This window comes from Protomyctophum bolini, assembly GCF_963924005.1.
Source record: "Protomyctophum bolini genome assembly, chromosome: 20".
Taxonomy (NCBI): Eukaryota; Metazoa; Chordata; class Actinopteri; order Myctophiformes; family Myctophidae; genus Protomyctophum; species Protomyctophum bolini.
Genome location: NC_137881.1, coordinates 21,997,223 through 22,011,146, shown reverse-complemented (window position 1 = coordinate 22,011,146; position 13,924 = coordinate 21,997,223). Strand labels below are relative to the sequence as shown.

Below are 13,924 nucleotides of genomic sequence, written 5' to 3'. Positions count from 1 at the left end.
AGGACAAAGTACTACTCAACCTCAGTACATTATGACGCTGGGATCTGCACCGAGGACAAAGTACTACTCAACCTCAGTACATTATGACCCTGGGATCTGCACCGAGGACAAAGTACTACTCAACCTCAGTACATTATGACCCTGAGATCTGCACCGAGGACAAAGTACTACTCAACCTCAGTACATTATGACCCTGGGATCTGCACCGAGGACAAAGTACTACTCAACCTCAGTACATTATGACCCTGGGATCTGCACCGAGGGCAAAGTACTACTCAACCTCAGTACATTATGACGCTGGGATCTGCACCGAGGACAAAGTACTACTCAACCTCAGTACATTATGACCCTGGGATCTGCACCGAGGACAAAGTACTACTCAACCTCAGTACATTATGACCCTGGGATCTGCACCGAGGACAAAGTACTACTCAACCTCAGTACATTATGACCCTGGGATCTGCACCGAGGACAAAGTACTACTCAACCTCAGTACATTATGACGCTGGGATCTGCACCGAGGACAAAGTACTACTCAACCTCAGTACATTATGACGCTGGGATCTGCACCGAGGACAAAGTACTACTCAACCTCAGTACATTATGACGCTGGGATCTGCACCGAGGACAAAGTACTACTCAACCTCAGTACATTATGACGCTGGGATCTGCACCGAGGACAAAGTACTACTCAACCTCAGTACATTATGACCCTGAGATCTGCACCGAGGGCAAAGTACTACTCAACCTCAGTACATTATGACCCTGAGATCTGCACCGAGGACAAAGTACTACTCAACCTCAGTACATTATGACCCTGGGATCTGCACCGAGGACAAAGTACTACTCAACCTCAGTACATTATGACCCTGAGATCTGCACCGAGGACAAAGTACTACTCAACCTCAGTACATTATGACGCTGGGATCTGCACCGAGGACCAAGAGCTTGTAGATCTGCTATTTTTCAATAGCTAAAGTACAATAATGCTTAAAACACCAAAAGGGGTTCCCGCCCAAAATGGGTTAAGTAAAGGACAGATACTGGCCAGATGTTACTCTACAAGTGAAAGTTGCTCTGTCGAGTTTGTACTTTAGAACAAGTACTGGAGTATGTGTTTAAAAAAAAGTGCATTTAGTTTTTTTTAACTTCAATGTAAGGCTGTATTGAAAGTAAAAGATTTTCCAGGAATGTTTGATATTTTTGAAATGGTGCCTATAAAGCGGTTGATTTCATAATGCATTAATTGTCTCCCATTGTAGAAATGTATAGTGGAGTCAAAGATTCAATATCTCGTCTTTGAAATGTGGTGGAGTACACAAAATGAAAAGAAGAAGTACTTAAGTTTAAGTCAATGTACTTTTGTTACTGTGTCCACCACTTGACCCGAGGGCAAGTGGTGACAGACAGATGGACAGAGAGACGGACAGACAGACGGACGGACGGACAGACGGACGAACGGAGGGGACACAAGCGGTTCTTGTTGAGGCGTGTAGAACAGATGGCGAGCGGAGCGTTCCCGCGAGGGGCAGAGCTGCTCACAGCTGCAGTGCACATCGCCGTGATTACAGACCCAGTTTGTTTATGGACGGCGGCGCGGGCGGAATGTGGAACGACCCAACAATACTCTGCTCTCTGCGGAGCGGCTCGCTAATTGATCTGGACATGTCGTCCACCCGCTGGAAACGCACAAGCTTTTTGGCGCGCGGGAGGGAAGGCGTGCATGCGCAACGCCTCTCATTTTGCATTGTGTGTGTGTGTGTGTGTGTGCACTTGTACGCTTGGCCTCTGCCCCTCGTATAGCGTTGAGTCATCGCATAGCAGAGCAGTGGGATCACATGTCCATTCTTCAGTGCGTTTACCGTAACGCAGGGGTCTTCAACAGGGGGTCCGGCACCGCTAGGGAGATACTACTATGGGGGGGCAGATATTTCGAGCTTGTAGATCTGCCACTTTTGATGCTTTGGTGTGACGCTGTAGTATGGTCAAGTATTAAGACGTTAATTTATGAACAAAAGTGCATAGCGGCTCTGCACACTACCTGTGCCAAGAAATTATTTCACCACCTTGCTCCCTCCCTCCCACCCGAGGATACATGATAAGGCTCTGCCTGGGTCTGGACCCCCTGAGAGAGAGAGAGAGAGAGTCAGCAGACGTGTTTAAAATGATTGTGATGCTGTAATGTTGCTGTAAATATGTAATTATTATTTAGTGGGGACAACCCTGTACCCCACTTTGGACCCTTTTCCACCAAAAATAACCTTGGTTCTAGAACTGGTTCCGTTCTAGACTCTTGGAACCCTGGTGCTTTCATGGAACCGGCGGACATTTTTTGGGTCCAGTTCCGGAGCGACTTTTAGGTTTCATTTTCAGACCCTGGTGGAAAAGGGGCTTCGGCGAGCAGACCCAAAGCGGAGCCCCCAATGCCAACCGGAATTGACTGTGATTGTTCGAACGTGCCGGGCAGTAGCAGACGGGGCTTACCTTACTGTACGTATTCAGTACAGTACAGTACAACTACGCACTGGGGGTGGATGGCTCGCTTTCGGGTTCTGTCTAGTAGGCCGTCAGCCTTGGAAGAAGAAATGTGCAGCTGCCAGAATAGTTGGAGAAGTAGAAAACCTTTCCAAAGCTGTCTTGCAAAAAGCACCTTGACCCAGTTTTTCTCAAAGTCCCAGTCAAGATGTTTTTTTCCCTGCCCGTGCGTTTGTATTTAATGACAGCAGGGCTTAAGAACTAAGTGTGTTTCTGATCCTGCAGATAAAATCTGCTTTTTGTCATACATGCAGTTCATAAATGCACCATTTGATTTTGGTGTTTTTAAATCCACTCAACACATATAGGTTTCTGTCCCCCACAGGACCTTAGAACCTGCGTGCGTGCGTGTGTGCGTGCGTGCGACCCACATACCAGACCCACTGATTTCTGAATGTGTAACAGTTAGTTTTACTGTATCCCTATTTATTGCCCGTTCATAACTCAGACGACAGTGACGCATGGAGTTTGGACGTTCTTGGAAAAAGCCAACGGTTTCAACGTCCACTTTTAGCCGAAGCCCTTTCATGCACGGCCACATGTTCCACGGTCGCCGCGGCAACGAATCAACGACGACGCCCCGCCTGGCATCTCCCCTCGGCGAGCGACGCCTGATTGGGTGAGCTGCGACCAATGACCCGTGGCGCCTGGGTTTCACAGCCCGCGGGGCGAGGCTCCTTCGCTAAGCCTCATTTGTACTTTGGTCGGTGTTGCGTGCACGCGCCTCTGGAAATAGCTGATCTGCAAGCTCACAGTGCGGCACAGGGCGACGCACTGTGAGCTTGTAGATCGTCTATTTCCGGGCCGCGAGATACCGACACACGACTCAAGTATAACTCAAGCTATTAAAATATCCGCCCCGCAACGGGGGGGGGGGGGGGGAAATGGCGCCCGCCACCGCCAAATAAAATGTTCAAATATGCAAGAAAGCAAAGAGGAAGTTTCCATGAGAGCAAGACAAAAAAATAAAAAAATAAATAACGAAAGGGAAATAAAATGAGTTGTGAATTGGACGCAGTGGTCATAGAATAATGGCTCGGTCGCGTAACAGTTTGCGAGAGGAGCTAAGTGGAGGCGATCATAAGCGGCGTAAGCGCGTCGTTAAAAACCTTTTGACGAGTTATGACGGCGCAAGGAGGTCGTTTAACGGCTCGCCGCGCAGTTTGACACATACTTTAAGGCTTTGCCACACACACACACACACACACACACACACACAGCATGTGAGCCCTTGTTAGGAGTAAAATGAGAGTAATGAGCGTTATAATTATGTAAAGCATATTTATTTTGGAAACAATAGCTAGTATTCATTTGCCGCAGGCGCAGGCAAGCCAGTGAAATTTGATGGCCAAGATATGATTCCTGATCAGGAAAGCTCTCTGCCTCTCTCTCTCGCACACGCACGCACGCATGCACGCACATGTTTGTTGTGAGCTTGTACGCATGCTCGCTCACTCACTCACTCACTCACTCACTCACTCACTCACTCAAATCTAAGTAACTATAGTAAGTTTTCAAATTAATGCAGTGGAGTAAATGTACAATAATGGTTACTCCATTTGAAAAGTCTACACTCCCCAAATGCTTTCTCACCATACAACAACCTGCATTTCTCCCTTTGTGTACGTCAACTTCTCAAATTCTGCTATACTTCTGGCTGATATTTGGCCCTCACTCACAAGTATAGTAATAAAGAATACACGCACATACATACACGCACGCATGCAAACACACACACGCACGCACACTGGGCAGAGGCCGCTCGTTCCTGGAAATGCTGGAATCGCAACAGTGCGGCACTCAGCAGTGAGACGGCCTAATTCCACGCGCTGTGTGATTACGGGGGGATACGATGTTTATTGCCGCAATTATGTTACTTTAATAGGCGGTATGTCAGGGCCGCGCTGCGCTACAGCGCTACGGCGTGAGCCAACACGCATCACGTCAGCCTGGCCTGGCTGATCCCCCTCTGGGGCTCCTCCGCTGGCTGCAGCTCAGGGCCTGTTACCGCACCGCGCCAATAGTACAAACCTTCCTCTTCTTCATAACCCAGAGACCAGATTCTACAAATATGTAATTCATGACAGTTTTCTGAAAATGTTTCTATAAATCAGTGGTTCTCAAACTATTTCATGTGCAATTGAATTGGCCGCCGACCCTCATTTGAAAATATGTAACGTATATTTCAATAGATAACGTATAAAATAATGGTTAAAGATGTGTTCCAGGTCTTAATAGGGTACATTTTATCCCACAATGTTGTAACCCATTTTTTCACCCAGTGCAAATTGCCTAAGCCAGCAGTCCCCAAACTAATTTGGCTCGTTGTATTTGGCCGAAAATGATAACTTTTTTACACGATTATTGCAAATAATCACAGAATGTCACTGCACTGAGAGACATGCAGCTGTTGTATACTCCCGCAGCTGCACAGTGTTTTACCATATTTTGCGGTTTGTGATAAATTACAGTACACCATAAAACCGCCATTACCTCTCTCTCTCTTTCTCTCTCTCTTTCTACGGTTTCTACCTCTCTCTTTTTTTTTGTGTAACCCATTTTTGAGCGGTGCACACCGCTCCAATGAAGGGCAATGTGTGTCTCTATGTGCATATGTCTGTATGTTTCGAGCGCAACTCTGTCTATTTGTAGTACGACCCATGTATTGACCCCTTGTCGCAATATTGCTTACTCTGGGTGGATCTTTGTTGGTTTGTAAAGTGTCTTCAGACAACTTGTTGTGATTTGACACTTTAATAAAATTGAATTGAATTGACCCCGGCAGATGATAAGGTTCACATTCGGGTCACACACTATATTGAGCACTACTGAGCCCTGAGCAGTCGGCTAAGTAAAGGAGTTTACCCGGTAGGATGTAGCATGGACATAGAAGGTAGACTCCTCCTTCGGCTTTGGGGTAACTGGTTAGACTAGAGCATTGTACAATGGCTACGGTTCTCTCTCTCTACAGTCTCTTAAGTGGAAAAACATACAGTACTTCACTGTCCTAGTTTAGCCTCCACGGTTCACTGCAGAGTGGACTTCCTGTTCCAGTGTCTGGACTGTGATGCGCCGATTAAAACCAACGCTCTTTGGAGTAGGTTCATTGTGGCTGCGTAGCGGGTTGACATCATGTGACCTTGTGAGATGAGAGGTTGACATCATGTGACCTTGTGAGATGAGAGGACTTCAGATGATGTGACAAGACGTTGTAGAGTAGGCTCAACTTTTTCACATACCACCGGACCAGTGTTTGATTTTGAGAGCAGTTTTTATTTAGCATTTAGCAAACGAAAGCAAACGAAATGCCATGAAACCTTTAACGATTCTGAAGATTATGCGAATGATAGTTAGTATCTCAAATGATTGCGATTAGACGAATGTGTGATCATTGTGACTAAGTCTATCTCTGTGTCTCTCTGTCTCTCCCTCCCTCCAGCCCCCAAACAGCGGCCCCCCTCCCCTCCCCAGCACGTCACTTCCAGAGGGTTACTACGAGGAGGCGGTGCCCCTGAGTCCAGGCAAGGCTCCAGAGTACATCACCTCCAGTGAGTCATATACAGCATGTGCTGCAAATAGCAGGGCACAGCAGGCTTTCTGGTTCCACTGAAAATTCATTTCCCCCGTAGAGAGTTACAAAAATGTGATAATTTTTATCAACTATTTTAAGTCTATAGAAGTCAAGTGTTTTTTTGCCACCTGCTTGAAAAAGCACTTGGTGCTGGAAAGCAAAATAAAAGTGCTTGAAAAGCACCTGGACTACGTTTGCACGCACCACTACTGACAACCATAAAGACGACTGTACTGGACACTTTTCATGATTGAAAAAGGCTGCCTCTAAGCCAATACTTAGCCATAAAACCCATAGTCTGAACGACATAAAAACCCCTACTCTGAAGTCTGAACACCGCAACGCGTGTGGCAACAGAAGCTAATGTTATGAGCTAACTGGAGCTAGAGGAAAGCTATAACAAAACACAGTGAGTGCACCGACCAAAGAACGTCGGAAACGAACGAAAACGGGCACTACAAGAGCTTGTTGCACATGGCAGTTGTGTTTTCCGAGTCATTCTTGTTTGTTTTGTAATAACGATTATGGTCCCACATCTCCTCCGCCGTCTAGATTACGACTCCGATGCCATGAGCAGCTCGTACGAGTCCTACGACGAGGAGGAGGAGGACGGCAAGGGCGGTCAGAAGATGCGTCACCAGTGGCCTAGCGAGGAGGCGTCCATGCACCTGGTGAAGGACGCGCGCATCTGCGCCTTCCTGCTGCGCAAGAAGCGCTTCGGCCAGTGGACCAAGCTGCTGTGTGTCATCAAGGACAACAAGCTGCTGGTAGGTTGTAGTAGTTTCTTTTGGCACCATTATGAATTTATGTTGACGATTAATTGTCACAGAAATAATTGCGATAAACGATTTAATTGCGTATTTTCCCCCACATTGTAACGTTACAATTTGCATTTCTGTTCGCAAATTGGAAATTGGACAGGGGATATATGACAAATAAGTAACCGACATAATAATGTAATCATTATTTCTTTCCAATGAAATAGTGGATCTAGAAGCTTACTACCCACTAGGGTAGTCATTTACAAGAAACATAAAAAGTTCAAAAATGGAGAACATTTTGTAAATTATAGGGGCATGAAACACTATACTGACTGAATGTTCTGTCCTTGCTTTACAGTTAAATTTAAAAACCACAGCAGATTAAAAACATAGCAGGCATCAAAGCTGCAGATAATCTGAATAATACTAGGTGTGTTAGATTGGTTGTGAACTGGTAAACGAACAGAAAAATCTGCTTATATACGATTTCATCCCCGTTTAATTATCTGTTGTGTGTTTTTTTTTTCCAGCTGGCCAATTGATTTATCATGCTCTTCTTGGCTGCTAGTAGATCTTGTAACCCGTGAAAGAATAATAACCCAAATAACAAATCATCTGATTGGATAAAGATGATGGGGGACAGTTGCCAAAACAAAGAACTGGGGGAAATCAACTCGGCTGCAGCTACATAAAAACATTTGGACGTATCCAAGATGCTGACCAGTATTGGCTATGAAAGGATCAGGCCATTTGATTCCTCCCCACACACTGTGTGTTGTCATTGCTGTTGTATCCTACTAACTCACCTGATTCCTCCCCACACACTGTGTGTTGTCATTGCTGTTGTATCCTACTAACTCACCTGTATCCTACTAACTCACCTGATTCCTCCCCACACACTGTGTGTTGTCATTGCTGTTGTATCCTACTAACTCACCTGCCCAACACTACCTCTTGATAGCGGATTCCAATGAAAGTAAACCGATAATCACCAGTAGGCAATTGATCAAGACAACGCAATCGACCTACTGCATGTATTCTGTGCAAAGCTGACAATGGGTCAATTGATTGAAAACAATAGGATGAACTTTATTTAACTTTTCCAATTTTTTCCCACGATTTTTGCAACCCATTTGTTCACCCAGCGTCAATTATCTTATCCTGGGTGCTACACTCCCACTGGCAACCTGGGGAGAGCAACGGACTGACCTCATGCTTCCTTCAATGCTTGAGTCCAAGCTGCTTCTTTTCACCTGACAAGGGGGGAGTTTCCCAGGTTGGACGTTGCGCGTGGAAGGGATAACGGGTTCCTTTCCCCTCCACCAGGCGCTCCGGCTGGCCAGGTGGAGGCAGTATAGAGACCAGGATTACTGGCATGTTTTTTTTTGTGAGAGTGCCATTACCCTAGGGGACACGGGGAGAACATGCAAACTACACACCGATTTTCACAATCTTTGACTAAAACACACACAAAAAAAAAAACATTCCTCTCTGCTCTTTCTCCTCCTCCTCCTACTCCTCCAGTGCTACAAGTCGTCCAAAGACAAGGACCCCCAGATGGAGCTGTGCCTGTCGGGCTGCAGCATCACGCACGTGCCCAAGGACGGCAAGAAGAAGAGGCACGAGCTGAAGATCGTCCACCAGGGGGCGGACGCCCTGGTGCTGGCCGTGCAGAGCCAGGAGCAGGCCGACGAGTGGCTGAAGGTAAGGCGGTGGAACGATTAACCCATTCTGAATGGGTTCCCCTTTTGGTGTTTTAAGCATTATGTTATACTTTACCTGTTGAAAAATAGCAGATCTACAAGCTCCATCTGAGAAGGTTTAGTGCCAGGGACTCCCAGAAAAGAAGATTTCATAATTTATTCTCATTTCTTTATAAAATAGAAGAGCTACAAGCCTACAACGCGCCGCATTGTGGCACGCTGTTGTTGTAGGGTACATGCTATACCCTGGTATTTGAGTACATGGGTTGATATGCTATAGCTCATTCTTTGGGGGAACCCCACTTTGAGACACCGGCAAACGGGTAACCAGATACAACTAGACGCATGTTGTCGTCACGGCCGAGAGGAGCAGAACAGGTCCAGCAGTAGATTTAAGGACTGGTTTTACAACGGGAGAAAGGCATGGATGCGGTTTAAAACGGCCACAGATGTGCTGTGGAATCGGACTGAAACGGTGCTGAGAGACGTTCCCCTGAACGAACACGTGGCTGGCTGCAGGTTGTCGAAATGTTCAAAGAGTTGTTGACCCCTGGAGAGGGAGGGCACGGTGAATGCAGTGGTGGAAAGTAACTCAGTGCATTTACGGTACTTAAAGTACTGCACTTAAGTAAAATTTTGAGGTATTTCTACTTTACTTGAGCATTTCCAATTTTCAATGCTTTTACTTCTACTTCACTACATCTTGGATCCAATTGTTGTACTTTTACTCAACTAAAAGTGGAGTAAAAACTGTCTGTGCTCACAAACGCCTGAGTAGATTAAAAAATGACCATTTTTCAAAGTGAAATATATCCCTTTAAATTCAAAACAGAGCCTCAATACATAAAATGGAAGAATAATAGGAGCGATGCGTGGGTCTGCAATTACGTATGTCCAACTGGAATCAGGTGCTCTTTGGACAGGGATAAATCATCGCAAGACATAATGAGTTTAAGTCCCTTTGCTTTGTAGAATGTGCCTGCCATTCAGCCCTAGATTTGACAACCATCTAGCCAGTCACAGGCTCACAGTGCCTCACGACCGTCCCTCTGGATGTGTGCTGGTCAAATGTTTTGATTTCAAGGACCCCAATAATTGACAGTGTACACATTTAACCCCCTCAAGGGGGTTGACTGGACGTTGTGATCAGGATAGTCCATTTATTTTGGGTCACACCCCTTTTTAGCTTAGAATTGACTGGCCCTAATACTGCTATCTCGAAGCAAGGCATAGCACTATTGGTTGACACTTGTCGACTATTAACCCATTTTGACCTGAGATCAGATTAAAAAAATGTCTTCTACATCCTGACAGTTTTCAGAAAAAGCTATGTCTCTATGTCAGTCGTTCTTTGATTTTTCAAAAATAGCAGACCTACAAGCTTGTAGAGCGCCACTCGGTGGCGCTATGAGCTTGTAGATCTGCTATTTTTAAATAGCTAAAGCATAACATAATGCTAACACCAAAAGAGGTTCCCGCCCAAAATGGGAAAAATCAGTTGATAGTATGAATTGCTAAGAACATAACTGATAGTTGCAGCCCTGTCTACTACAGAATAAAAAACATGTCATGTTAGTTGAAAGGCGTGACTGATGTGGAGGTTTTCATTGTGGAACTGTCAAACACAGTAAAAGGCTCATGCACAACACTGCATGACTCACCAGAGATTTTGTTTTATTTATCCGCGGCTCATGTTGAAAGGTCGCCGAAATCGTCAACCGAGGACGTTTGTCAGAAAGTTAAAATTAGACGTGAGCGTAACCCTTTTAAGTGCAGCTTGGCCGTGTCCTTGCCTTTTCCTGACGCCATGCGAGCGAGCGGTGGCTGTTGGCAGCGAGCAGGTGTTTTCTGATCTGTTATGATAGGATCTCATGAGATGTTTTGGTTCATTATCTTCCCTTGATCCCGCTTACGTTTTTTTTTTCTTTCCCTCACATACTTTTTTTCTTCTGCCTTCCCCGTTTCCTCTCTGATCTCTCTCTCTCTTTCTCTCTCTCTCTCTCTCTATCTCTCTCTGTGATCTGTCTCTCCGGGACCCGATCAAGTCAACCGCAAAACCTCAAAAGAAAACGTACCCTGCCGACATCAAACGGACGGTGGAGGGGGATGGGCCCCCTTTTTTTCTTTTTGGGGGTTCGGGGTCTCTCTCTCTGTCTTGTGTGTAGCTTTCTGTGGTGCCAGCCGGCACCTCAGAACGATTCGCTTTCACTCACAAAGAACCTTCAGGTCTTTGCCTGGCCTCTGGTTCTTTGTTTAGTATTACTTCCAAAACATCTCCAGGTATAGTGAAAATAATAGGAGATCTACAACCTTTTGTGTGACACTCTTGCATGTTGAAGTATAGGGCCTTATCTCATTCACTATGTTGAAGTAGGGCCTTATCTCATTCACTATGGGTGGGTTCACATGTTGAAGTAGGGCCTTATCTCATTCACTATGGGTGGGTTCACATGTTGAAGTACTGGGGCGACTGTGGCTCAAGAGGTAGAGCAGGTCGTCCAATGATCCATGGGTCGGCGGTTCGAATCCCGGCTCCTCCTGTCTACATGTCGAAGTGTCCTTGGGCAAGACACTGAACCCCAAATTGCTCCCGATGTGCTGGTTGGTACCTTGCATGGCTTCCGCCGCAATCGGTGTATGAATGTGTGTGTGAATGGGTGAATGTAATGCACAATCTATGTAAAGCGCCTTGGATAAAGGCGCTATATAAATGCACCATTTACCATTTACCAAGTAGGGCCTTATCTCATTCACTATGGGTGGGTTCACATGTTGAAGTAGGGCCTTATCTCATTCACTATGGGTGGGTTCACATGTTGAAGTAGGGCCTTATCTCATTCACTATGGGTGGGTTCACATGTTGAAGTAGGGCCTTATCTCATTCACTATGGGTGGGTTCACATGTTGAAGTAGGGCCTTATCTCATTCACTATGGGTGGGTTCACTTAATCGATATGGAAATAATCGTATCGCATTCCTTGCTGATAATCATATTGTATCGTACGATTCGTACCATATCGTATGTTGTGACGCGGCTTGAAAAAAGGGGAGACGAGAGGAGGGGAGGGGAGAGGAGAGGGGAGGGGAGGGGAGGGGAGGAGAGGAGAGGGGAGGGGAGGGGTGGGGAGGGGAGGGGAGGGGAGGAGAGGAGAGGGGAGGAGAGGGGAGGAGAGGAGAGGAGAGGGGAGGGGAGGGGAGGGGAGGGGAGGGGAGGAGAGGAGAGGAGAGGAGAGGGGAGGGGAGGGGAGGGGAGTACTCCTCAAGGTCCTCCAGAGAGCTGACTAGCTAATGGCTCTAGCAGAGCGCTAGCTGTGTGTGTTATAATGGCGTGGTGTTTATGGAAACAGACATGTCCATATCGTGTCCTTACCTCATTCTCCCCCAACGCCGTCCAACAGTTCAGTCCTCCTCCTTCTCTATGCATCTCCCTTCCTCCCCTCTTCAATATGGCCCGCTGTTATTCTTTCTCTCATGGTGACTTATACAATATCTTTGTCTCTCTTTCATCTTGCCCCCCCCACCACCCCCCCATCTCTCTCTGTCTCTCTCTCTGTCTCTCTCTCTCTCTCTCTCTCTCTCTCTCTCTCTCTCTCTCTCTCTTTCTTGGAATCTGTCCTAGACCCCCCCCCCCCTTCCTCTCCCCACAAAGGTATGGAGGCAATAACGTTTGTGTGTGTGTGTGTGTGTGTGTGTCTTGCGTGCATGCACACAACCGTGCGTGTGCACGCTCATGCGTGCGACCGTGCGTGTGGTCCATCTTTTCCTCTGGCAGAACAGTCCGCGTTTTGAACACTTTTATCGAGTTGCGTGTTCATTCCAGAAAGTATCCGACGACTCCATCTCTGTAAAAGGTCCGGTGTATTTTAGTGCTACCGTCTGTCGTTCAGAATGTATTGAAGGCATTCACCCCGAATCACCCGTACGACGCATGAATATGAATTCATCTTTTTGGCCCCGTGTTTTCCTTGTAACTGACTCTCCGAGGGAGGTTTTCGCTGCGGTCTGTAGTTCATTACATATTTGGATTGCAGTGTTTTTGCTGGCGTTTTCAATTCCTCAACAAGAACAAGACCTTCCTCGCCTCACAGCTAGAAGGTCCCGGGTTCCATTCCCGCTGGGGACGCTGTGGGCCTCATCAGTGCCCATACCCTAGGTGGGGTTGGCAGAAGGGCCTTTCTATGCGGACTGTGGAGTTTGCATGTTCTCCCCCTAGTGTCCCCTATGGAACGCTCACAAAAACCATGCAGTAATCCTGGTCTCTAACCCATTTTGACCTGAGATCAGATTCTACATCCTGACAGTTTTCTTAAAAAGCTATGTTTCTATGTCGGTTGTTCTTCGATTTTTCAAAAATAACAGACCTACAAGCTTGTAGATCTGCTATTTTTCAATAGCTAAAGCATAACATAATGCTAACACCAAAAGGAGTTCCCGCCCAGAATGGGCTAAACTGCCTCCCCCTGGTCAGCCGGGGCGCCCGATGGAGGGGAAAGCAACTGTCAATCACAGAGACAACTGGCCAATCACAGAGGGGCCTCCCTAGAACGCTGGTGGGATGCATAATCACGCGGTTTTGAGGATTTTGTATTGGAGTCCTCCAGCCGCTCCCTCCCTCCCTCCCAGTCAGAAATAGCTTCCAAAAAGCAATTAAAAGAAACAACTTCTCCATCAGCAAATGTAGTGTATGTTTTTATGAGGAGCTGTGTGTCTCATCAACACCTCCCCAACCCAGACCGCACGCAGTCCACAGTCCACACACCACTCTCGCCTTGATTTGTGGAGCTGGCGCTCCCCAGCGATAGATGGCCGGTTGTGGTCATACTCAGTGGCGGTACTTACTGTAAAAGTATTGATACTGTAAATACAAAAAATACCTTTTTCTTGTACATGTAGTACAAGTCTGGAATTCACTTGTGTGAAAACGTACAAAAGTATTGTCATCAAAATGTACTACAAAAGTATAAAGTACTCATTATGCGTCCTATTTCACAAGTTTTCAAAAGAATCATTTGAAAATGACAGATCTACAATCTCACAATGTGACACGTTGTGAGCTTGAAATATATATATAGGGCTGAATAAGTTGTTAATGGTTTTGAAATTGTGTTAATGCTATATAATCAAAATCTACAAAGTAACTAGTAACTAAAGTTTTCAAATTATTATAGTGAAGTGAAAAGTATAATATTTGCCTGTTAGTGGAGTAGAAGTAGAAGTACTGCAAATTGGAAATACTCTAATAGGCTACAGTAATAAAAAAATATATATATTCTTTTAGATCTGTTGCAAACTATGCATTGTTATACCTTTCAATCCAGGAGCTACCTCTGTGTCTCATCAGTCGTTGCTATGCA

The 13,924-nt window shown here is 46.1% G+C and overlaps 1 protein-coding gene across 3 annotated transcripts in view; it reads left to right on the top strand.

Annotated features, from left to right (window-relative positions):
* Positions 1-13,924, top strand: part of afap1 (actin filament associated protein 1) — an 84,504-nt gene that overhangs the window by 37,552 nt on the left and 33,028 nt on the right. For all 3 annotated transcript variants that reach the window (XR_013965956.1, XM_080791970.1, XM_080791969.1), the window contains exons 4-6: positions 5,975-6,083; positions 6,659-6,873; positions 8,392-8,571. Coding sequence is in view for 2 of the 3 variants with exons in the window: in XM_080791970.1 (XP_080648096.1) it covers positions 5,975-6,083; positions 6,659-6,873; positions 8,392-8,571 (504 nt within the window). In the remaining variant the exon portion in view is untranslated. The remainder of the gene's footprint in view (positions 1-5,974; positions 6,084-6,658; positions 6,874-8,391; positions 8,572-13,924) is intronic.